The sequence below is a fragment of the Rosa rugosa genome, chromosome 6 (assembly GCF_958449725.1).
Source record: "Rosa rugosa chromosome 6, drRosRugo1.1, whole genome shotgun sequence".
In the NCBI taxonomy this organism is placed as follows: domain Eukaryota; kingdom Viridiplantae; phylum Streptophyta; class Magnoliopsida; order Rosales; family Rosaceae; genus Rosa; species Rosa rugosa.
In genome coordinates, this window is record NC_084825.1 from 4,357,736 (window position 1) to 4,382,300 (window position 24,565).

General features: G+C 39.1%; 5 protein-coding genes across 9 annotated transcripts; 4 read left to right on the forward strand and 1 right to left on the reverse strand.

Moving 5' to 3' along the window:
• Nucleotides 1-79: 79 nt before the first annotated feature.
• Nucleotides 80-10,246, forward strand: LOC133715267 (putative disease resistance RPP13-like protein 1). Of its 5 annotated transcripts, none has more exons than XR_009848972.1 (3): nucleotides 80-4,035; nucleotides 7,842-9,103; nucleotides 9,236-10,246. XR_009848972.1 is itself a non-coding variant. In XM_062141702.1 (2 exons), the coding sequence occupies exon 1, from the start codon at nucleotides 214-216 to the stop codon at nucleotides 3,991-3,993; it is 3,780 nt and encodes a 1,259-aa protein (XP_061997686.1). In that variant the 5' UTR covers nucleotides 80-213; the 3' UTR covers nucleotides 3,994-4,035; nucleotides 7,842-10,246. The 5 variants fall into 5 exon arrangements, 3 of the variants coding, with proteins under 3 accessions (XP_061997686.1, XP_061997687.1, XP_061997685.1); XR_009848973.1 differs by having other exon boundaries at nucleotides 7,842-7,917; XM_062141702.1 differs by having other exon boundaries at nucleotides 7,842-10,246.
• LOC133716095 (probable receptor-like protein kinase At2g42960) lies at nucleotides 9,299-10,186 on the forward strand. Its single transcript, XM_062142836.1, has one exon. The coding sequence runs from the start codon at nucleotides 9,299-9,301 to the stop codon at nucleotides 10,184-10,186; it is 888 nt and encodes a 295-aa protein (XP_061998820.1).
• Nucleotides 10,247-11,164: 918 nt separating the features above from the next.
• LOC133717564 (F-box/WD-40 repeat-containing protein At3g52030) lies at nucleotides 11,165-16,970 on the forward strand. Its single transcript, XM_062144287.1, has 9 exons — nucleotides 11,165-11,404; nucleotides 11,496-11,702; nucleotides 12,844-12,898; nucleotides 13,393-13,491; nucleotides 14,111-14,214; nucleotides 14,587-14,676; nucleotides 14,992-15,131; nucleotides 15,976-16,060; nucleotides 16,223-16,970. The coding sequence occupies exons 1-9, from the start codon at nucleotides 11,250-11,252 to the stop codon at nucleotides 16,599-16,601; spliced, it is 1,314 nt and encodes a 437-aa protein (XP_062000271.1). The 5' UTR covers nucleotides 11,165-11,249; the 3' UTR covers nucleotides 16,602-16,970.
• A 1,302-nt stretch (nucleotides 16,971-18,272) lies between these two features.
• LOC133717673 (N-terminal acetyltransferase A complex catalytic subunit NAA10) lies at nucleotides 18,273-19,192 on the forward strand. Its single transcript, XM_062144383.1, has one exon. It carries the CDS (start codon nucleotides 18,403-18,405, stop codon nucleotides 18,997-18,999), a length of 597 nt encoding a protein of 198 aa, XP_062000367.1. The 5' UTR covers nucleotides 18,273-18,402; the 3' UTR covers nucleotides 19,000-19,192.
• A 2,508-nt stretch (nucleotides 19,193-21,700) lies between these two features.
• On the reverse strand, nucleotides 21,701-24,054 carry LOC133716096 (cation/H(+) antiporter 15-like). Its single transcript, XM_062142837.1, has 2 exons — nucleotides 23,101-24,054; nucleotides 21,701-22,957 (listed from the first exon to the last, which is right to left on the reverse strand). Exons 1-2 carry the CDS (start codon nucleotides 24,052-24,054, stop codon nucleotides 21,701-21,703), a joined length of 2,211 nt encoding a protein of 736 aa, XP_061998821.1.
• Between the last annotated feature and the right edge of the window lie 511 nt (nucleotides 24,055-24,565).

Sequence of the window (24,565 nt, forward strand, 5' to 3'; positions counted from 1 at the left end):
AAAGATAAATTATAAATATTTTGATAATTTCAAAGAAGTTTAAACATTGTGACGCGTACAACACGTTGTGCACAAACTAGTGAATTGCTTTCCAAAGAAGCACCATTTGTTTTGTTTCAGTCTTTCAGAGCGCTAAAGTCAACCCCTGAAGAAAACAGGGGATGTTGCAGGCTTGTAGCTTACCATAGTTGATCATCCTTCAAGTTAGATAACATGGCTGGCGTAGTGGGTGGAGCTTTCCTCTCTGCTTCCCTTCAGGTCTTGTTCGATAGATTGGCTTCTCATCAAGTCGTTGACTTCATCCGCGGCAACAAGCTCAACGCTGGACTTCTCAGAAAGCTAGAAATCACTCTGCTTTCTGTCAATTCTGTGCTCAGTGATGCCGAGGACAAGCAGATAACCAATTCTGCTGTGAAAGAATGGCTTGATGAGCTTAGAGCTGCTGTCTATGATGCCGAGGACCTCTTGGCTAACTTCAGCTCTGAAGCTTTGGAGAAAGAGCTTCAAGAGGAAACTGAATCCGGAAGCAGCGGCGGAATTCAGGTAAAAAATATCAAATTGCATCTATTGAATGCATTGGATGAATGGTTGGAGCCCAAGATAGAGGAAATTGTTGAAAGACTAGAGTTTATTGCTAAGAAGAAGTATGTTCTTGGATTGAAAGAGGGTATCAAAGATGTAGCAGTAAGAAGATTGCCTGCAACTTCTTTGGTGGAGGAGTCTGGTGTGTATGGTAGGGATGAGGACAGAGAGTTCATTGTGAGGTTGTTGCTTTCAGATGGTATGGATGTTTGTGGCAATAAGATTTGTGTGATTCCCATAGTGGGTATGGGTGGAATTGGCAAGACCACCCTTGCTCAGCTTGTGTACAATGATGATGAAGTGAAGGGATACTTTGACCTCAAGGCATGGGTGTGTGTTTCGGAAGAATTTGATGTGTTGAGGATAACTAAAACAATTTTCGAGACAATCACTTCGGCGCCTTGTGGTATCACTGATCTGAATTTGCTTCAAGTTAAATTGAAAGATGAACTGATGGCTAAGAAGTTTCTGCTTGTTCTAGATGATGTTTGGAATGAGAACTACATTGATTGGGACGACTTGAAGAAACCTTTCTTGTCTGGGATTCATGGGAGTAAGATTGTTGTGACAACTCGCAGCGAAAATGTTGCAATGATCATGGGCACTGTTCCATCTCATCGTCTGAGACAATTGAGTGATGAAGATTGTTGGCTGTTGTTTGCAAAGCATGCCTTCAACAATGTAGAGTCAAGAGACCAACCAGTACTAGAAGAAATGGGGAGGGAAATTGTCAAAAAGTGCAAAGGGCTTGCATTAGCTGCAAAAATGCTTGGGGGTCTCCTGCGATCAAGACTAGATCCTGATGATTGGCATAAGATACTTACTAGTGAGATTTGGGATTCGTCAGAAGAAACTCATAACATTCTGCCAGCTCTAAGGTTGAGTTATGACCATCTCCCATCACATTTGAAGCAGTGCTTTTCTTATTGTTCAATATTCCCCAAAGACTATGAGTTTGGAAGGAACGAATTGGTCCTGTTGTGGATGGCTGCAGATCTTTTAGAACAACCCAAAAGAAAGAAGAGGATGGAAGAAGTGGGAGAAGAGTATTTCCATGATCTAATATCAAGGTCGCTTTTTCAGCAATCTAGTACAAATCAATCGCTTTTTGTCATGCATGACCTTGTTAATGATTTGGCTAAATATGTCTCTGGAGAATTTTGTCTTCGGTTGGAGGATGGTGTCTCAGATAAACTGGTAAGAAGGACTCGTCATTTGTCATTTTCTAGAACTGCACATGATGACTTTAAGAAATTTAAGATGTTGTATGAAGCTAAGTGCTTACGCACTTTCCTACCACTCAAATTTCAAGCACCGTATGGACGCTTTCATTTGTCTAACAAGGTAACCCATGATCTTTTACCAAGGCTACGCTGCTTGCGAGTTCTCTCTCTATCGCAGTACAAACTCAGCAAGTTGCCTGAATCAGTGGGAAATTTGAAGCATCTGCGGCATTTGGATCTCTCTCACACTGCAATTCAGAGGTTACCTGAGAGTGTAAGTACCTTGTACCAATTGAAAACATTGATACTGTCATGCTGTTTCTCTCTTACTGAGTTGCCAACAAACATGGGAAGACTAGTCAACTTGCGTCATCTGGACATTAGTCATACCAAGTTAAAAGAGATGCCATTACAGATGAGTAAAATGAAGAACCTACATACATTAACTGATTTTGTTCTTGGCAAAAATAGTGGTTGCAACATCAAGGAGTTGAGAGAGCTCCAGCAACTTCGCGGAACACTATCTATTTCAGGACTACAAAATGTAACCCATGATGTGTATGCTGTGGAGGCGAATATGAAGGCTAAGAAGTACCTTGATGAGCTAGTCTTGAAATGGGCTGGTCATGCTGATGATTCACAGTATGAAAGGAATGTACTTGAAAGTCTTAAACCTCATGTGAGTTTGAAAGAACTCAAAATTGAATATTTTGGGGGTACTAGATTTCCGGATTGGCTAGGAGACCATTCCTTCTCCAATATGGTATCTTTATGTCTTAAAGACTGTAAAGATTGCTGCTTCTTGCCACCACTTGGGCAGTTACCGTCTCTTAAAAAGCTTTGTATCTCTGGGTTGGACGGGGTAGGGAAGGTTGGTGCTGAGTTTTATGGTGATTGTGCAGTAAATAAGCCGTTTAAATCCCTAGAAATTTTGAAGTTAGAGGATATGTTTGAGTGGCAGGAGTGGTCCTGTTTTGGAGGTGACAATGTTGGTGGTGCTTTCCCTTGCCTTCAGGAGCTTTATCTACAACGTTGTCCCAAACTGACAGGAGGGTTACCCGACTATCTTCCATCTCTGACAACGCTATGGATTTTCAAATGCCAGCAGCTGGTGGCCTCCCTTCCAAGGGCTCCATCTATCCGTGATTTGAAGTTTGGATATTGTGATGGGTTGCAGTTAAAAGAATTGCCTTCTGAACTGCACTGGCTCAGAATTGAAGGATGCCATGTCCTGGAGTCTATACCTGGTCATGTGAAGGAAACAAATCCTTGTCTTCAGGAGTTATTTATCTCTGACTGTTCTTCTCTGGTGTCCTTTCCTAAGGATGGATTACCTGCTACACTGAAAGCCATTGAAATTGAGAACTGTGGGAGGTTAGAGATACCTGTTGACCACTACTATGCTTCCCTTGAAAGCTTGGCCATATGGAGTAGTTGCGATTCTTTAGAGTCCTTTCCATTGGAACTGTTCCCAAACTTGAACAATCTCAAAATTCGGAGCTGCAAAGGTCTAAAATCACTTTCTTTTTCAGGTGAACCAGACCATGAGCTCTTGGCTCTGAGTTTCTTGGAAATCTGGGATTGTCCTAGTTTGGTTTCATTCCCTGATAGAGGGTTGCCAACACCCAACCTGACCCAGTTTAAGGTAACAGATTGTATGAATTTGAGGTCGCTTCCTGAACTGATGGACAAACTTCTATCTCTTCAGTACTTAGAAATATCTGGATGTCCAGAACTTGAGTTGTTTCCTGATGGGGGTTTGCCCTCCAATTTGAGTTCACTCTACATTTGGGATTGCAACAAACTTGTCACACAGAGAGTGCAATGGAAGCTGAAAAATCTTGTTTCTCTCAGATGTTTGAGTATCATGGGTGGAAAGCGGGCTGATGTGCAGTGCTTTCCAGAAGAGGGGCTGCTGCCTACCTCTCTTACTTCTCTCTCCATCTGTGGACTTCCAAATCTAACATCACTTGATAAAGGGCTTCAACAACTCACAGCTCTTGAAAAATTGGAAATCAGCCACTGTCGTAAGCTCCAGTGCTTACCTGAAGAGGGGCTGACACCTCTTTCATATCTTTGCATCCGCAAATGTCCTTTGTTAAAACAAAGCTGCCAGAGGGATAGAGAAGATTGGTCCAAGATAGCACATATCCCTTGCATTGAGATTGATAATGACATGATTTTATGAGCTAAAATGTTGAAGGATCTCTTACAGTTCGTTTACTTTCAGGTACTTGTCAGTTGTTATGCACTAATATTTTGGTGTAAAAGTAAACAATTATGTACATGATTTATTTGTCAAATGATGAACTTTTATCGTTTCTTCAGTTTCTGTGTACTTAACCATGACAATATATGCTGGAAGCTATTCTGGTTTCAAGCTCAAAGAGATATGCTATAGCTGTTAAGATTTTCAGTTGTTTTCTTATCTGAGGAGATACACACACACACACACACACACACACACACACACACACACATATATATATATATATCATCATCATCATCTCGTCCACCATTTGTTTTTTATCTTCAATAATGTTTCAGAAGCTTTCAATGGTTTACATTCTCAAAGCTCCTAATATTCTTATTGATTATTGTATAACATTTCTTTTTCAAGCACTGAAAACTAATGGGTCTAGTTCTATACTGCATTAGAACAGCATTGTATGTAGTACGACCTTAATAAAATATAGAGATATATCAGGAAACTTAAAACCTTGGCTGAAGGCCTTTATAACATTAAGACCTTGACTAATGAACAACTTGTAAAAGTGTAAAATCACAGTTGACCACCACTACCAACAAAGCTCTTGTCTCATCAGGTTTACCAGTAAACTCTTATAGATCTTGGCTCAAAGATTTCCGGAAAGGCTTTGTTCTTAGGTTAGTTGCTTGAGCCAGCACAACAGCAATTTCCTATAGCATCATGAAAAATATGTCAGCTGTCGTATTTTGAACTTACTAGAAAAAATATGGTGATAGCATTACGAACATTTATCTTCCCGACTCTTTTCTGGTTACATAGTTATAAGATATTCTATTATGAAAACAAAGAAAACTTTTGGATATTGTACTGTATCTGCTAATTAGTCTTTATTGCTTTTAAGAAGAGTTTATAGTTTATTATTTCGGATTTTGTATATAATCATTTTAGTTTTTGTAAAGCTCAATCAACGTGCATTCTGCTATGTATGTTAATTGTTTTTTTTGGACGTGATGTATGTTAATTGTTGGAACTCTTCATTCATTGGAGGTATTAAATTTTGAATTCCTCTATGCAGAAGCAGTGCTATAAACTTCAGTTTGAGAGGCCATGCATGTGGAGAATAATGGTCACTCTAGGAGAAACACATGATATAATTCTATATCATTATATAAATCTATAACAGAGTTCTTGCAAGTTTCTAGGTTCAGGTTCTGTGATGTGGATCTTCCATTTCATTGGGTACTTACAAGACTAAATTCTCTAATTTCTTCCAGCTGGCTGTGTATTATGGTTGCCCATACCTTGAATATCACATTTAGGTTCTTAAAAATCTATATCCCATTAAACCCCTTTAGTTAGTTGTATGTCTGCAATGTCTTGCATTTGACATTTCTGGTATAAAGATAAGTAAAAATAGAAACTTAAAGAGTGTTAACTTTTTCTTCTTCTACGGTGTCAATAGTCAGTATATTAGCAATGGGTTTGTTCCTCTCTTGTGACGCTGTTTAAGGATGGCGAGTAGTCACTGTCACATGAAGCATGCCTATATGTGCTTCATAGTTAATCTGTCAATATGACGTAAAGTAAAATAATATTGTTCATAAGCTATAAACTGCAATTTCATTTCAATAGTAGACTTCATTAACATTATAGCAACCAACTTCGTATTCTGATTGATTCATGTCTTCTATGAATTGGCTGAAATGTAATTTTCTCTGCCTTGCAATGCTCAAAATTTTATAGCCTTATTTTATATGTGAGCCTCTTTGGCATTTGATGACTCTATGAATTGCTATAATATCTTCGATGCACTTTTGTTGCTCCCATATAATGAGTACAGTTAAAAAGGTTGAACATTCCCTAGGAAATGTTCTTATTTTTCACTCCATTAGATGGATGCCACTCCTTTCACAATTGTGTCTCTTTATTTCAGGATGATGTATGCTTCTGAAATAGTCAGTTTGGATCTAATGTTGGCCTATTCCTTCTTATCTAGGCATATTTTATGTGGTTCTGCCTGATGGTTTGGTTCTTCTAGCTAGAGTTAAAGTTTGTTTGCCTAGCTAAAGTTTGTTTGCCTGATGGTTTGGTTCTTTTATGTTGGCCTATATTTTTGAGGCTCACTTTCAAAAATCAAATTATCCAGGTATGGTCATTATTGCTGCTATCTCTGAATGGAATAATGCTCAGTTGAAATCTGACTTGAACAAATCTAAGTGTCTTAACTTTCTAAATTGGATGAAACATCCTCATGGAACCTATAAACTAAACATTGATGGTAGTAGAAATGGACATTCTGGAAAGATTGGTGCTGGAGGGGTTATCAGATGTTCTAATGGATTATGGATCAAGGGTTTTCAGATAAACTTGGGCGGTGAAGTTTTAGATGCTGAATCTTGGAGCCTATATTATGGTCTTCAACAAGCTCTTAAATGTCACATTACTCATATTGAAGTAGAAATGGATTCTGCAATTCTAGTGAAGTTGATCTCTCATACTGACGTTGCTCTTCATCCCATGGGATCGCTTATTTGTTGCTGCAAAAATTTGATTAGAAGCTTCCATTGCTTCTCCCTAAAGTACATTTACAGAGAAAGTAATATGGTAGCAGATTGCCTTGCTAAGGAGAGCATCAATCATGCTTATGGGATAATTGAGTTTGATGGTCCTCCTATTCATGCCTCTTCTGCTTATCTTGATGATCTTGATGGAGTAACCCGGCAAAGAAGAATCCCTGTTAGGCCTGATGATAGGCCAAGCTAGCTAGTTTTTTTAAGTCTGGTTCTTTGTTTCTGGGTCTTTTTGACCCCTTACTTACCAAAAAAATAAATAAATAAAGTTTGTTTGCCTATTTCCCTGCTGGAGCTGGTTTGGTTCTTCTAGCTGGAGTTGAAGTATTTTTGCCTAGTTCCTTGCTGGAGCTGGTTCTCTTCAAACATCCACTCTCTGTACTGCAGTTGGCAGCTTTTGTGCTTATATTGAAGCCTGGGCCTCGGTTCCTCTAGCAGGAATTTGGTTTAGGCTTGCTTTATTTCTTAAGTTGTTGTCCTTTCTTAGTAGCTCATTTTCTGCGCTTCGCTAGTGATCATTTCTTCTCCAACTCATTCATGGTGCTGCTGGTGTTCCCTTTTCTTCCAGATTGCAGTAGTCTGCCTCTACACTTCTGGCTGGTTTTACTGATTATTGCTAATCCACTTTTCTGTTTCGGTTTGCAAAAATCAGGGATATTTATTTCTATAGGCATTGTGTTGGAATAGTGACTGATTGGTTCTTGGCTTACTGATGATGTATTTGGTTTATTATATTTTAGCATGGGTGTCTCTCTTAGATCCTGGTTTTCCAGTTTGCTGTACTCCCTCCCTCCCTCGAACCCCCCGTTCTCTTGTTTCATTTGCAGTGGTGGATAGGTTCCTGGATTTTCTTGGTCCCCTACTGATTGGCTTTTGCTAGCTGCACTTGCTGCTCTTTAATTCTAGCTTCGTCTTATGCCTAATGCTGATTTTTTTTTCTTTTCTTTTTCTCTTTCTGAGTATTTGGAATATTAGAAGTGAGCAAGTCAGGAGTTAACATGACTTTTGCTTCTGCATATATTTAACATGGTACACAAAACCTATGCAGACTCACACATGGTACACAAATACTATAGACTTGTATATTTAATATGACTTTTGCTTCTGCATCCATGCCAGTCAGGATTTCTATGTTTTTAAATTACTTTGGAAGTGGATTCTGAGATTGTGCTTAACTTCATGCACTCTCCATCTTTAGTACCTTGGCGGCTTAGCATAGAGTGGAGAAATTGCTTACACCGTATCTCTCAAATGCAGTTTCACTCATCGCATATCTTTCGTGAAGGTAACCAAGTTGCGGATGCTTTGACAAATCATGGTGTCAACTGCACAGGTTTGGTTTGGTGGGATCTTCCACCCCCATTTATTACTTCTTTTTGTAGTCGTGATTGGTTGGGTCTTCCTAATTTTCGATTCTGTTAGTTGTTTGTCTGATTGGTTTGTAGAGACGAGGTTCTTTCTCTTGTACTTCGTTTTTTGTGTTCTGCTAGGGTAAGGTTTATGTCCCCCCCCCCAAGTGGCCGTCTTCTTTTCTTTTTCTAATAAATTTCCTCGTTCATTGAGGTTTACCAAAAAAAAAAAATAATAAATCATGGCTTCTCTTTCCTTGTGGTTTCTGTTCGTATCTTTCTTTCTTTTCTCTGTCTTTCTCCTTAGCTATGCCTTATGAATTTACTATATCTAAGATGTCGAACCTTAAGCTGACTAAAATATCCAGCAATATCAGCATAAGAGCTCCAAACGGCAGTCTTATTCTTGGTCTTTTCGCTGAAGAATTTCATTCTCATTTGCAATCCTCAAATCCTTGTAGTGTACAAGCGTCTGCATGTGAAGTTTCCTATGCAAATGGATTGGGAGAACCTATCCTAAAATGACATGTCCTTGTATCCCAAAAAAAAAATGACATGTCCTCATCCTCCGTCCTCGTCCATTTCTTTCTTGTTATTCTTGGATTGCGACAGGTCTCTATCTGTAGCGATTATGCAGCTCCTCTCTTACATATGTTTATGATGAAACGTTTAATATATCTAAGATGTCGAACCTTAAGCTGACTAAAATATCAAGCAATATCAGCATATGAGCTCCAAATCGCAGTCTCATTCTTGGTCTTTTCGCTGAAGAATTTCATTCTCATTTGAACTCCTCAAATCCTCGTAGCGTACAAGAGTGTCTGCATGTGAAGTTTCCTATGCAAATGGATTGGGAGCACCTATATCCTAAAATGTTATCCTCCGTCGTCATCCATTTCTTTCTTGTTATTCTTGGATTGCGACAGGTTTCTATCCGTAGCGATTATGCTGCTCCTCCCTTACACGTGTATGATAAATGAAACGTTTATGCAGCTATTATTTGACTCCCACTTTGCATCATCTTTTTGCATATCTTATCTTTCCTGGAATTCTCATGTGTAAAAGGTTTTTGTTATTTCACTGAAGGAGGACGATTGTAACAAGTCACTTTAATTTACTACAAGGAAGCAGTGGTAGAGATGGTTCTTGCAATAGGTCCACTGGCTAATGGTATTAATCACTAGAATTTTTCGTCATCATATTAATCTGTTTATCTCAAGAGCTGCCTTCTTGTTTGCATAACTCGTATTGAGTTTATCGCCGCATTTTTGTCCTGATGTTGGCCAATGGCTACTATTTTAGGATCATTATTGCACTTGGACATGCCTCCCTCTGCTTTGGTGGGTGAAGAGTACAGCACCAAACATGTCTCTTACATTCTTCTCCAGGCTCATCAACAACTTCTCTCCAAACTCCATTATCTGTGTAGGTGGATTCGGTCCGATATACAAGGCTGAGCTCTCCAATGGCTCTACTGTGGCTTTGAAATATTTGGACTCAAATGCATTTGGAGGGTTCTCGTATATTCATGCTGAAATAAAAACAATAGGGAAGCTCCGCCATCCCAATCTTGTCAAGCTTCTAGGACGTTGCATGTCCAGTTCCGGCAGGTTTCTTGTTTATGAGTTCATCGAGAATGGTAGTCTCCACGAGTGGCTGCATGGACAGCGGGGAGTCCGAGATCCGATGGCATTGCCTTGGGAAACAAGAATGAAGATTGTGAAGGGTGTTGCTGATGCTCTTAAATATTTGCATGGATTGGAAAGACCAGTCATTCACAGGGATATAAAGGCCGGCCACGTGTTATTAGACTCTAATTTTGAGGCTCATCTTACTGATTTCGGGCTGGCTCGAATGCTGGAACCCTCAGAGACGCACTTGTCAACCTATATCAATGCTGGTTCTTTCTGGTATAGGCCACCGGAGTATTTATTCAGTAAGGCATCGTGGGCGACATTGAAAGGCGATGTATACAGCTTTGGAGTTTTGATGTTGGAGATAGCATCTGGGAAGCCTCCGAGTTCCATGGACATCCATCCTTCCTTCAGGTTACGGCTTCCTCAATGTGCCAAGAAGCTTGTTGCCCAAAACATGCACATGGATTTAGTGGATTCAAGGATTTTGAGGCAGGAATTAAACGAAGCTAGTGTTATAGAGTATTTTAGGATTGCTCTTAGTTGTCTCAAGAAAGACCCCAAGAAAAGACCTGAAATGAGTGAGGTTGTACAAATGTTGAATGAACTTCCCATGTGATGATGCTCTTGTAAATCCTGCAGTTCGTTTTCTTACAACGTACAGAGAGGTTTTTCTCTACTTGAGCTACAAGCAGCCACTTATGGCACAACTTATTCCCAAATCTCAAATCATCAAGATGGTCGTATGTGTCAATCAGTATGATTTTCAATCAAGAAATGAATTCATTACCCTTAAAAAAAAATTCATTAGCAGACAAATTACAAAAAGAAGTACTCAATAAACTTTTTTTTTTTTTTTGCGATAATATTCTTAGCAATTTCAAGGTGTGGTGATAACAATTGCTTGATTTTTTTGGCTTGAAATTCTTGGTTTCAAATTATCGTATCCTTAACCTTGAGATTGAGTCTGACTAAGTCATCTAGTTCAATAGAGGTTTAATATCTCTTTGCACCCTTTTAGTTCTTAAATTGTTGATACTCTTGAAAACACAAACCTCACTCATATTTTTCAAGTGCAACATGACAACTGATGTTTTTGCCAAAATAGTATTGAGCATGATCTTGCTCATCATCTTTGAAGACCCTCATGTCCATGCTTCTCAAGCTTACCTTGATGATATTGATGGAGTTTACATTATTGATGGAGTTTCAAAGACCCATACAAGACTTGTCGTTCTAATGTTTGGAAAATTGTACGGTACAAAAATGTACCAATACATTAAGTAGACTACATTTGATACAGAAGTGAACTAACTCTATGCATAAGCAGACTAAATTGACTTGATCCGAAATTAGTCTACCTATGAATTGAGCTAGTCTACCTTTATATCGAACTAGTCTACTTGATGTATCGAACTAGTCTGCCGAATGTACCATAGATGATTAGTTGAGTTTGTTGTTTTTTGCTTTGGGACTGTTTGGGTTCTTTGTGTAACCAAAATAAATAAGTTAATAAAAAAAAGATAATAATAAATAACAATTTCTTAATTTTTCAAAAAAAAAAAAAAAATAGTGAAACAAATGTGGACAGTAAAAACCAGACTAGACCTCCGAATAGGCCGTCTTTCCAGTTCCAGCTACATCATCAAAACACGTTTCAGCTGGATAGGTTCCCGGCGGAGATGGATCCCAGTCGCGTCGGCAGAAAGAAGAGGCCAACCAGAAGCTCAAGAGCTCCGGCCAGAATCCAATCTCTCGACCACGACATCCTCTGTATCATCTTCTCTTTTCTCGACTTCTTCGACCTCGCACGTTGTTCCGTCGTCTGCAAAAGCTGGTACTTGCCTACACTTCCCAACTGTCTTTTCTTCTTCATTCGGAGACACTAAGGTAAATCCGAAGTGGGTTTTTGTTTATTTTTAATGCAGGAGTGGTATTATCAACAAGTCAAAGTTGCTAGAAGCGCTTTACTACAAGAAGTGGCAGATGGGTCTTGTGGGTTCTGAGAATAGGTCTAGTGGGTGCCCAGAGAAATCTTTGAATGTTTATTTGGAGGGGATGGCTCTGCAGCATCATAGACTGGCTTTACAGAAAGGTCGGGTTCATGTTGATCACTGGAGAGCTCACTCTGTTGGGTACTGCCTTTTGTCCTTACAGCCACAATTCTTTCTTTACTTTTAATCGAATTGTTGTGGTTAATTTTAAGTCTTGTAGTTCTGTCTTTGAATTCCGCAGTTTTTTTTTTTTTTTTTTTTTTTTTTTTGTTATGAATGTATTGAGTAGACACTATAAATGGGAAATGGGAAGTTTAAGGTGTCAAAGAAGAGTACATAACCACAAAAATTTAGGGAATGAATCAAAGGTATGAAGTTCCTAGACAGTCAAATTGTAGGAAGAATCGAGTGGATAGTGTAGAAATTACCAGAAACTTGGAGTCATTAGTAGTAACTAGTACGTTGGAACTTGTGAAGCCTTCTAATACAGAGATCAGTTGTCTCAGCTACTGAGGCAGTAGATTGAATGACGTTCAAGAGATGACTTGCGCCAAAGGTATAGGAAATGGGAGGCAAGCTTGGTGTACTTAGTGAATGCATAAAAATTAGGAGAGAGGGATAGGTGTTAAGATCAGATGATGAAGCTCACAGTCAAGATGAGTAATGCATAAGAGACTGATTTTGAGTATATCTGGAAGGTCCTAAGTTTGAATTGGATGAATGTAGCATTTGCAACATGTTGAGAACTTCAGACAAACAACCAATGCTATGATTGGTTCAGAGAGAGCGGGCGGTGATGAGACTAACAAGGAGTGATCCGTTTGATACTGAGAAATATAGAGGGTTTTCTTTTTGGTGGCTGAAAAGAACTACCAATAAACCTACAAAAAAAAATAAAAAATAATTCCAACCCCTAAAAAAAACACTTCTGGCAATACGGAACATAGTTGGAATCATTCACATTCACTGCTGCCAAAATGGTTATGTTTAGAGCATTAATTGAAGCAAGGGAAGGGTGTATTAGTATGGGATATGAATCAGTTTTATGTTAATCCATGTTGTAATGGCTGTTAAACGTCTGGACATTTCATGCCTAATATTTCAACTTTAATTACACTTTTAGAGTGAGAACTGTGTAAAATTTAAATATTTGGTATCACACATCTCTAAGCCTGACACATCAAACAAATTCTCAAGCTACATTTCTGCTGTATTAGGCTCTGTGCTTCTAAGAAGGCACATATGTGGATGATATCATTTTCCTAACCTTGCTTTCTATTAGGGTTGATCAGTGCCGAAAGAAGATGGGTTTGCTTCTTACTGGCATTGGTGATAAGGTAATTTCCCTTGTGCACAGCTTACCAAACTCGCCTATATATAAAAATATATTTACAAGTTCTGTAAATCTAAAATCAAAAGCATCCGACTCCTGATTGGCAGAAGGATTAAGGACTATTCTATGTTCCTACTTCACAATTCCTTCATGCATTTCTGCTGTGATGATACTTCAACTGTATACTATGTTTCTGGATGTTCTTGATGTAAGAAACATATATGTTGCAACTTATAAATGGATATGCTTAAGAATTATTGAGTTGCTACAGTAGTATTCAAGTTGTAGGTATTGGTATGTGACTACATTTCAGGGTTGTAATAACAATGCCATACCCAAACTGAATGAGTTTTATCAACAGACCAACTCTTTCTGCTCTTCATAGTTTTTGTTACTAAACACCAGAACTTGTTGGATGCTATTAGCTTTCTGGTAATCCTCTCATGAGATTTCTCTTCATTGTAATTTGTCTGACTTCTGGCGTGACCATTATGCTAGGTTATGCGCCTTTGGTCATTGGAAAGCTATAAATGTGTGGGAGAATATCCCATTCCAGACAAAGTCCCTTTAGTTGACTTTGATTTTGATGAGAGCAAGGTAACTCAAAATACTACTTTTTGGTTGTAATTTATGTGAGGCTTGACTAAATTCCTATGTACCATGTTTAGACAGACAGATCCATGTGAGCCATACCCTGAATAGATTGACTTTGAGTGTCCGGATTGTGAAGCAAGACTGTCAGGTCACTGAAATGTTGTTTGCTAGACCACATCTTCTTGTTAAAGGATTGGCATCCCTTGTGTGCATTTTCATTTTACAGATCCATGTATAACTGTAGGTCTAGCATTAACATCATTTATGAGAGTGATCATGTATGGATTACTAAAAGTTCGCTATTAAAATTAATGCATTCTTCTAGCTTCCTTGGACATGTAAATAGCATGTATGGGTTACTAGAAGTTGGCCTATTATACTTACACGCATTCTTTTAGCTTCCTTGTACATGTAAATAGCATATATCATGTCCACCTTCCCTTTTCCTCCCGTTTCTATTTTAGAATGATATGGATGATGGATTATGGTATAATTACTTGACCTTTAGTCTTTACTCTGACTAGATAATACATTTAATTATTTATTTGATTAAAAGTATATGGTTGTCTTCTATTAAAGGAAACTATCATATTTCTTTATGCGCCACTTATTCTTTTTATAGATTGTTGGTTTGGTCGGCAGTCGTATATGCATATGGAGGCGGAACGGGATAAGAAGTATATTCCCCTCGCGTGAGGGCACCTTTCCAAAGGGCTTATGCATGCGGTATGTCAATAAATTATTAAGTACTCTCACTATCTATTGTTGCTTGTTGGGCATGTAAGTGCTAGCATATGTTGCTTCATGAGAAAAACAATATGCGTGGTAAGGATGAATAACATAAAACTTAAGATTTTAGTATTTTAGTATTTTGCTTCTTTAAGCATGTAGCAGACGCAATCTTCTCTTAATATCTTTCGGTTCTTCTAGAATATAATTTTGATTCTGTATCCTACCATTCTTATACAAGTGAACTGTATTGATTTTGAATTTAAATGCTATCCAAGATGCTTTATCATTTGGTCATTCAATTATATTTGTTTGGCAATGGTTGGAGGTTTGCTTTTGGCGTGCACTAATTATTTCCTGTGTAAAAAGTTACTGCGATCCTGATGCTGTGGTTGGCTGTGTGGATGGGACAGCTCGTGTATTTGACATGTACAGTCAACGATGTTCTCAAATCGTTAAGTATGTACTCTAAGACTTTTGCCTCTTCTTGTTGAAAGATAATTCTTTGTTGCAGTAAAGAATACTGGAGGTGACTTGTGATATGACTTTTGGAGAAATTTCTTGTATATGACCTAGGAGACTAGTTATTGACTTCTAGACATGAACTTAAGTCTCAACAGACACATAAAATTCTTGATCAAGCTGGAAATCAAATATATGTTAGAAACATTTGTCTGGCACTACTAAATTCAATGAATGTGTTTTGTCCCAAGTCCTGATTGCTGCTGTAATGTGCATTTTATACTGCTCACAGGTTTTGATTCCTGATTGCAGAATGCATGCTGGTCCAGTGACATGCTTATGTTTGAGTGATGATCAGTTGATACTTAGCGGTTCTTCTCTTGGTAGTATCACGGTGTCCGGACTTTTATCTGATCAGCTGGTTGCAGAATTAAGATCGACACATTCCAAAGGTTACATTCTATGCCTGATCTATGAGGCCTCTAACTATGGTCATCTTATATAAGTCATGAGAAATATTTGCTTCTCTATTCCTTTCTTATATAGCCTCAACATCCTTGGAAAAAAAAATTTCTGTAAACAAATGAGTTTCTGTTGAGTTATTGGCTTCTCCTCATGCAGTGGTAGTGTGTATAAATACTTTTGTCAATGTGTGGCCTTGCAATAGTTATGTCATCAGTTGTTATTCTTTAGCCTCCACCCTGTAGTTTTTTCTTTAGCCCTTTTAACCTCAGTGGTAGGCGGTAACTCTGATGACTTAGTGATGCAGGACAACGAGTGATGAAGAGAAAGAAAGAAATTAGAAAAGAGAGAGAAATAGAGTGTTACAGAAAATGGGAAAATAGTGAAAACAAGACTTCAGGAAGTTACATATATTCCTTTGCCAATAAGGCCTACTTATAAAGGCTATCCCCTAATATACTATATTTAATGTACCAATTTACATTCCTGGCTTGTGGGCTGTGGGTTTCCCCAAAACTCTTTGGAAACCAACTCGTTGAAATGGGGTCAAACCTCAAACTAACACCCATGATTGTACTGTATCATAATTGGTTCTTACTCTGTAATGTATTTCTTACTCTGTTATGTATTCTTGTCATTTATTTTATTTTATTTTATCTTTTGTCCTTATTGAATGAATGGGAAAGAGAAATGTCATTGCAGTTGTTTTAAAATGTTGGCACTCATGAGATACTCTATAACATACTTGTTTGTTTTTGGAATCCTCTTTCTGGGAGTGGTAAGGACATTATAATCCTGAGAGAGCTTAAATTGAGTTTCAATTTTTCATGACAGACATACGGACTTTGTGTTACAACCCCTCATCTCACCGGCTGTTCGCTGGATCAACTGATGGATATGTATTTTGTTGGGACCTTAGGTATGTTAATTATATGATTTCAGATGCTATCTTTAATGATGTGAACTTGCATTTGGTTGTCTCCTCCTCCACCCTTGAGTTTGATCTTTCGACAGTAGCAGATGATATAATTATATTGTGGTTGGTTGACCTTTTTTTTTTACCATTTATTATGTAATGTAGGACAAGGAGATGTTTATGGGAGACACGAGTGAGTCCAAATGTGGTATATTCAATGCAACACCTGAGAAATGATGCATCAAGCTTGGTGGTTGGTGGAATAGATGGTGTGCTACGTATACTGAATCAGAACACAGGTGAAGTAGTTTCAAGGTTTGTTTTGGAAGGCAACTTATTGTCAAGTTCAAGTTCAAGTTCTCATCAAAACGTAGTTGGAAGTGGCACCGTCCAAAGAATGACAGGACGAAGGCTTTCACAAAATGCCTCAATTGATAGCATTCCTAGAAGCAGTCGACCTCCCATCACTTGCTTAGCGGTCGGGATGAAGAAGGTTATCACCACACACAATAATAAGTACATCAGAACGTGGAAGTTCAACTAACCGAGAGAGGCTACTCTTTTTGTTAGCATCTCAATATTGTCAATATCTGCAGCTTGAAATCAAGCACCTGGAGCAAAACTCCAGTCTCAGAGAAAGATGGTTTACCAGTTTGGTACTTCACAACACCTGTGGTTAAGCAGGATGTTCATTTTCTTGCTTTCCAACACCAGGCATTCTTGATTAGATGCTTAATATGCAATCTGTTTTAGAGATTCAACGATGCAAACATTTCTTGCAACTATACATTGTACAATAGGCATTGAAAAAATTATGATGTATTATGCAAATACTATGGCTTTGTTATTTTGTTCCATATCTTTATGAAATGTTTGATTTTAAAAGACGAAATAATTCAATATTTTTGATGAATTACCTCCTGTCCAGCATATGCAATCCTTTTAGTCATTCAAGATAACAATATCTGTAGACTTTTTTTGATTAAAAATATTTGATAACTTGGATATAGGTGGATGGATGTAACTTGAAACTCATGTTACAGCAAAATCATTATCTACTTCCCCATCTAGAATCATAAACATAACTAGAAGAATGAAGTTTCCAGAACTTAAGATGACATTGCAAAAGAAGGGCATATAGGGCTGAGTATTTTTGCTTGGTAAATTGCTTTATCTGAAAGTATTTGAATGTATCTGCTAATTTGAATGGTGATGGTTCTAGACTGACTACTTCTACAAGTATAGCAGCTGGAGGGTTGCTTCAAAATAGTGATGTTGATTGGATTTCTGGATTTTCTGCAAACTTCGGTTAGGAGAAATTTTGGCGGCTGAACTTTGGACCTTCACTTTTGTTTAATGCTGGCTTCCAGGTTTAATGTTACTTATTATTGTGGAATTTCATTCTTCCCTGGTTGTGAATCTGTTAAAAGGACAGTGGCATGATGACTTTGTTTATGGTGCATGATTGGAATATTTAAATTAGGCATTTCAACTAGTTGCTGATGGACTTGCTCAAATGGGATATAGTTTAGACCTGGGCCGAACATTTTAAACCAACTTGTTGCAGTCTAGGCCAATTCTCATATTCTCTTTTGGCAATTAAGACTAATTGTAAGTTTTTCGATAAGCAAAAGAAATTACAAAGTGAAACCTCTACAACACACCTAAACTATCTAAAAGGAAGGCCTGGCTAGCAGAGAGAGGAAAAGCGCGGAGCCAAGTCTGGGCTTGGGAACAATGTCCAGTCTTGGCTATGGCATCGGCCAAGAAGTTTGCTTCTCTGTCGGAACGAGGATACTTGAGTAAGGCTAGCAAGGGCTATAATATCTTGTAGCACACATGTTAATATTTTGTCTTTGTTTCATCATTAGGCTAGGGTAAAATTAAAAGAACTGTTTAAGGACATCTAATTTATGTGTCTGGCCAAATCCTAAGGACATGTCCAATTTGTAATAGAGTTAGTCTTATAGATATCTTCGTATATATCCTAATCATTATAGAATTATGTTTTCTTGTAAGGCTACGATTTTATGTTTGTGTCTCATTGATAAAGTACAAATCATTCTCTCTCAAATTCTGATTCCCTAAAACAATAACCTCTTTTTTGTACTTAATTTTTCTGGGCTTTTGTGAAAAAGAAAAAAAAAACCGTAAATAAGGAGGCCCATTATTCAGCCCAAGCAAAACAGATAGGGAAGCAAAATAAACCCCGACGCCCCTTCCTGACCTCACCCACAAACTCACAAAGCGCTTCTTCGTCCCCAAATCCAAATCCAAATCCAAATCCAAATCAAATCAATCTGCCAAAACCCTAACCCTAACCCTAGAGAGCTAGCTTTGCAGAAATGGTGTGCATACGCAAGGCCACAATGGACGACCTGCTGGCCATGCAAGCCTGCAACCTCTTCTGCCTCCCGGAAAACTACCAGATGAAGTACTACCTCTACCACATCCTCTCCTGGCCGCAGTTGCTCTACGTCGCCGAAGACTACAACGGCCGCATCGTCGGCTACGTCTTGGCCAAGATGGAGGAGGAGAGCAACGAGTGCCACGGCCACATCACCTCCCTCGCCGTCCTCCGCACCCACCGCAAACTCGGCCTCGCCACCAAGCTCATGAGCGCCGCCCAAAACGCCATGGAGCAGGTCTTCGCCGCCGAGTACGTCTCGCTTCACGTCAGGAAGAGCAACCGCGCGGCGTTCAACTTGTACACGGAGACTCTGGGGTATAAGATTCATGATGTGGAGGCTAAGTACTATGCTGATGGTGAAGATGCTTATGATATGAGGAAGGAGTTGAAGGGGAAGAAGGCGCATGCGCATGCGGGGCATGGTCATGCGCATCATGGCCATCATCACCATCACCACCACCATGAGGGCGGCTGTTGCTCCGCGCCGGCAGAGACGAAAGGCGGGGCCAAGGCGAATGCCAAGGCTGTATGAGTGATAGAAGGTAAAATCGAGTGGTTGTCAGAAGAATGTGTTCTTATTGTTTTACTTTGTTTATGGTTTCGATATTGCCATGGCTACTGTTTTTTTTTTCGTTTGTATCTGGTGAAAATTATGCCGTTCGGGGATTGGAAACTTACTTATATGGTAATTTTTATGGTAATTTCTATTTAGCTTGATGTTTAAATACTTGCTCTTAATTGTGTGCTGTGTCGTAATTTTTCTGTTTAATTTACGGCTAATTATCACTCCATGGTTTTTTGCCGTCTGGTAGTATTGCATTATGCATTGATCATACGTTTATTATCTTTTGTATTTCGTGTTTGTTCTGATTGACAATGTGTGGCATTTACCACATGCTCGTAAGATATAAGGACTTAGTTCTGTTCTCTCAACTGTTTAAGCATCAGAAATACAAAGTAATACTGAAATATGGTAGGAAATATGAGTAGATTACTCTGCTAGCTGATTAAAATCAGGATCTCCCGCCCAGCTCTGTTGTTAAGGGGCAGGAGATACCGTTGTGGACAAACATGATTGCTAGCTTGATTCGAACTATTCATATTTTCTGTGCATATATTTCAATTAGGATCATTTAAGACAAGTGCATTTCTTGTCATACGAGAGAGAGTTTATTTTTTATATGCAGTTATATACAGAGAATGACCAACTGTAGTAACTATAAAGGGATGTGTTATAAAAGGTGATCTGCTCTGAAGTTAAATAGTGTGATAGTATTAAGTTATCTGCTTTCTCATGGACTCATGGCCAATGCTTATCTTCAGTATGGGGAGTGAAAAGCTTTTCTGTTTTGAAAGTCTTACTAGTTTCTTTCTAATTTTTTCTTGTTTTTTTCTTTTGCCAAGTGAGTTGCTCTAGAGCAATTGAAAATTCAGATCTGTCTTTTGTTTGAGTAGTTAATTTGTCAAATAAATAGCTCACTGGGTAGTAATCCTATTCAAAGATGTTGCCTTACATAGTGCTGTCTGACTTTTTAGAATCATTTCAACAAGACTAAGGGTCCAGAAAAAAGTATGGGTAGGAGAAATGACCTAAAATAAAAAAATAGTACTGATGGTAATATTTTTCTTTTTTGATAAGGATAATGATAGTAATTCAGTAGGAAAGAACATGAAAGCTCTTTTTAGTGTATGGAATAGATCTTTTCTACGTGAGGAAGTGAGCAAAGAAGTAACACAAGATGTTTATAAAATTTGTTGGACTTGGATGCTATAGAGGGTATACATGATATGTATGGCTTGAACATCTTATGTTAATTTTTTATTTTTGATACCCTCACCCACTTTGCGGAGCCAGACTAGAAACTGGATCCTACTGTCAGTAGTGAGGTAGGTACTGAAAGGGGGTTCGAACCCAGACCACATGGGCACAAACCATTGGTGAATGGCTTGTATAGATCTTAGTCAGTTTCTTAAACCATTTGAGATTAGCCATCATGCTAAATATCAAGTTCGCTTCTTCGGAGAGGTAAAAATTTTGTTGCACTTGAAAATCATTATAGGAAGTTGGTGTTTATGCTGTTAGGTTCTAGGTTTTTTCTTTAGTAGACAAATTGTCCACTGTTTAATTCTTCCTCTCTTTAGTATAGATAAATGGTGATCTATCTGCTTTCACCAGCATTACAATCTTTTTCTTTCCACTCTGTTATTATGTTAGTAAGTTATGATTATGAAGATTTTGGTCCACCTTTTCAGTATCAAGTAAAGGTCTACAGCTTGTGGGTTGCAGACTGAGTTTGTTGAATAGTGCCCTGGCTTTGTGTGTCTACTATTTATTTCATTGGCTTCCCATCTAAATATTATTTTTTACCATATTGAGACAGATGTGTGTGATTAAGGTATGCAGCTATGCATTGCCGGTTTGGATGCATTCCACCACCCTTGCCCACTTTTGGCATGGCAAAAATACTCATTGGGTTACCCACAGCCCTCAACCCCTCCGTCTCTCTCTGGTTGAGGGTGGCTGGAGAGTACCCTCCCAGCTTGGTATTATTGCCATCGCTAGTTCCAATGCTTTTTGGGTTTGTTTGCTGACTTGCTCATTCATTTTCAGTACCAACTAGATTTGAGTATGAGAATTCATTTATTTTGTCTTGCTCTGTATATGATTAATTTTCTGTGTTTATGAGTGGTCTGGTGTATGCAAGTGTTATATGCAGAATGCTTATGTTGACGGGCCACTACGTAGCAAACCTGTTGCCAATTGATTCTGAGTATGTTCAAGAACCCTTACAGCTGCGCTAGGTTCCTTTATCGCTATCACATTATCAGTAAGTTATCGTTTCGAGTTTAAAAAATAAAACCAAAAAAGTGACGGCCACACTATGTTTCTTCCTCACAGTAGTAAATTTTAATTGCAGTCGTCTCATTGGATATAGATTGGATTTGAGCAGTGAGATTTTTGGATTGAAATGGTGTTGGTGATGCAAGAACTAATTACTAAAGTCATATATACAACAAGCAAGCAATTAACATCTATTCATCCAACATCCAACCCCCCAATTCTTCTCCAAACCCTGAATTTCTAATTTGCTAAACCCCTATCTGTGTTTTCCAAACCGAAATATATCCTCCAAACTCCAAATTCCAAAAGTAATCTAAACATCTAACCTGTATTATGTGCTTATAATTTTATATTACACATATATACTCCTGATTTAGTTTGCTACTTCCAACTAATTTACTGATGAAGTTCTAAGCAAGGAATCTTCGGCGTCTTTTACGGGAGGTTGCCGAGTTGTATCCCCAAAATGTTTCCCGTCAGATCCCATTTTCTCATCTAGTTCATCCACAGAGGCACCCTGCTGTATTATAAGAAGGGATGTACTTCCCATGACGCTTGAAGATGCCAATGTTTCCCCCCAAGTTCCGAGTTTATTGGTCTTGTTGCATTCGAACAACGGTGCTGTTATTGGGGAGCAACCATCATGACCTCTTCCCACTATGTACAGCTGATATTGACCTTCCATGGTGCTTACTATATTGATAATGTCTTCCAAATTATTCACCAGCTTCTCATACAGATCTATGGAGGGTTCATTCATGGACTCAAGTTTGAACTCATCTATGCATGCGTCGTCTAGTTGTTTGTGCTGCCTAATGTTTTCATTTGTCTTGTATTCCTCATCACCATCGTGATGATAACTCACCTCCCATGCCTCTTTACTGAGGGTGAACCGTATAACTTTTAAGTTTACCCTAGGATGCCTAGCCATCCTCCATGCGTACGCTAGTGCCTCTCGATCATCTGGCCCTCCAATGAAAAACATGACGAAGTTTTGGGACTCCAAAGAAGCGTTATGGAATGTGACAAGCCCACAATCCACCAAAAGACCTACAGAGCACTTTGCATTTTCCATGACCTTCTTACTAATTTCCGTGAGAAGAGGATCATAACGATCATCTGGGACTCCATCTATAGTAGTTGGCATACGGAACGGGAGGATTATGAAGTTAACGTGCTTCTCGTCAGCCATGTTGCATATATCCTTGTGCATAGTGGCGTAGGCAGACACTGCGGTGAGTGATTGAACGGAGACATTCTCTCTTTGCCTTGCATAGTTCTCAAATGCATTGGAGCTCAAGTCGTTGTTGCCATCTGCTCCAGTTTTGTTGCAAGCATCATGCACGATGAGCATAGCAGCATTATGGTCAGTAAGTTCCACCAGTTTGACAGCAAAGACATGAATAGGGGATTTACTGGATGGATTGGAAGCGTCAATGAGGCTTATGATGCCTGATGCGTTGCTCGCAGTATGGGTGCATGCAAGGATTCGAAGCTCTGTTTCAACTCCTACACTTTGTATGCTTCTCTGTTTATATTGTGTAGAACTCTTGGTGGACTTGCAAATGAGGGCTAGGAAGGGTCCAACAGGAACCGTCATTGCCCAGACCGCAACCAACATTACTCCATATGTTTGGGTGTCCAAAGCCTGTTCAATGAAGATAACTCATCAACTTCTAGTTTCAAAAAGAAAAAATGTATGTATATATATTTTAGCCTTGCATTTCTGCATTTCAGAGTAATTGTAGATGTGACTCCATAAGCAACTGTTAATTAATTAAAAGTAGTCACCTTTAGGTCACGAGCGGAGGTGAGTATAAGGAGTGCCAATAAGCCTTTAGTGTTCATAAGGATTCCCAGAACTAAACTATCTCGAGGTGTCATTTTGTTGAGTAGAGCAGCGATGAAAGTGCCTACACTCTTGGCTGTGAAAGCCAGGATGATCACCCCAACAATCTGAGGCACGGTAGATTCAGCTTGCAGATTGTTATTTAGATCACCGAGTAGCCAAAAAGAATGGAATCTCGCCCCAATGACCAAGTAAAAGAGGGGCATCATCAGGCTTTCCACAAATTTTCCAACACGATCTGCAAACATTTGCTTGAAGTGTATCCCCCTGGGCATAATTGCTCCCAACATGAAAGGTCCGACGATGGAGTGTCCCCCGCAGGCATCGGTTATTAATCCACTCAATACAATCCCAAACAGAATGAAGCATATTTGGACATCACTATAGCCGTCTTCCTTAGTGGTGTGGCGCATTACCCAGGCGAGAGCTGGCCGAAGTAAAAAAATACTGAATGCAATGAAGCCTAACGTTAACAACACCGTGTACAATTTACCATAACCGAGTATGGCCATTACCACAAGAAAAAGAAACCATGACGCCACATCAGAGATAATGGCACCGGATAAGGCTAGTCGTCCCACCTCCGAGTGGAGAAGCTTGAAGTCGGCAAGAATTTGGGTGAGATCAGCGAAGTTGGTGCTGGAGAGGACAATGCCCCAGAAGATGGGGCCGTACGCTACATTTTTCATATTGCTTTTGGCTTTCACGGTTTCAAAGTCGCGGAAGAGTACATAGGTATGCAATGCCCACCCGGCGGGGATGGCAAAGACCACGCCGGCGAGGGCAATGCTGAGAGCCTTTGTCCCTGCACGTACTACTGGTCTGAATTCAAACTCTAACCCAATGAGGAAAATGTGGTACACGAGCCCCAAGTTTGCCAGAGTCTCCAAGGTCATTATGCTATCGAAAGGAAGTATGGAAAATCCCACGATTCTCGTGATAGCAAAGACAGATGGACCTAATAGAACGCCAGCCTGCATACAAATAATGCATCCATGCTCTAGCAATCAATCGCATGTAGACAAATGAAAAAGCAAATAGCATCATCTTAAAACAAATCTTCTAGCATACATGCCCTTACTTTTTCCACCATTAAATCAGATGAGAAAGCACATCTAATGGTGCAAAAGATAGTGGAACGTATTTTTTTCGATGGAATAGTGGAACGTATTTCATGAGCTAGCTAGAGTATGATACATTTTACTATATGGATTAACAAGGATGGAGAAAAATAAGAATATTATTGGGACTCACAAGAATATTAGAAACAATGCGTGGTTGGCGCAAGGGTTTGAGGAGGTAGGCAAGAATGTGACCGAGCAACAAGACGGCGAGCAGTTGGATGATGAGCATTGGGAGAGATGCTACCAAGGGGTTTTCTGCACTCCCTGCACTCCATAGCCCGGT

What these genes read in the sequence shown, in the direction of transcription:
- LOC133715267 (XM_062141702.1), top strand. Translation starts at nt 214, where the DNA reads ATGGCTGGCGTAGTGGGTGGAGCTTTCCTCTCTGCTTCCCTTCAGGTC.
- LOC133716095 (XM_062142836.1), top strand. Translation starts at nt 9,299, where the DNA reads ATGTCTCTTACATTCTTCTCCAGGCTCATCAACAACTTCTCTCCAAAC.
- LOC133717564 (XM_062144287.1), top strand. Translation starts at nt 11,250, where the DNA reads ATGGATCCCAGTCGCGTCGGCAGAAAGAAGAGGCCAACCAGAAGCTCA. An exon ending in TCCGTCGTCTGCAAAAGCTG is followed by an intron (nt 11,405 to 11,495) that starts GTACTTGCCTAC and finishes TTTTTAATGCAG; the next exon opens with GAGTGGTATTATCAACAAGT. An exon ending in TTGATTTTGATGAGAGCAAG is followed by an intron (nt 13,492 to 14,110) that starts GTAACTCAAAAT and finishes TTCTTTTTATAG; the next exon opens with ATTGTTGGTTTGGTCGGCAG.
- LOC133717673 (XM_062144383.1), top strand. Translation starts at nt 18,403, where the DNA reads ATGGTGTGCATACGCAAGGCCACAATGGACGACCTGCTGGCCATGCAA.
- LOC133716096 (XM_062142837.1), bottom strand. Translation starts at nt 24,054, where the DNA reads ATGACCTTGGAGACTCTGGCAAACTTGGGGCTCGTGTACCACATTTTC. An exon ending in CCTCCGCTCGTGACCTAAAG is followed by an intron (nt 22,958 to 23,100) that starts GTGACTACTTTT and finishes TTCATTGAACAG; the next exon opens with GCTTTGGACACCCAAACATA.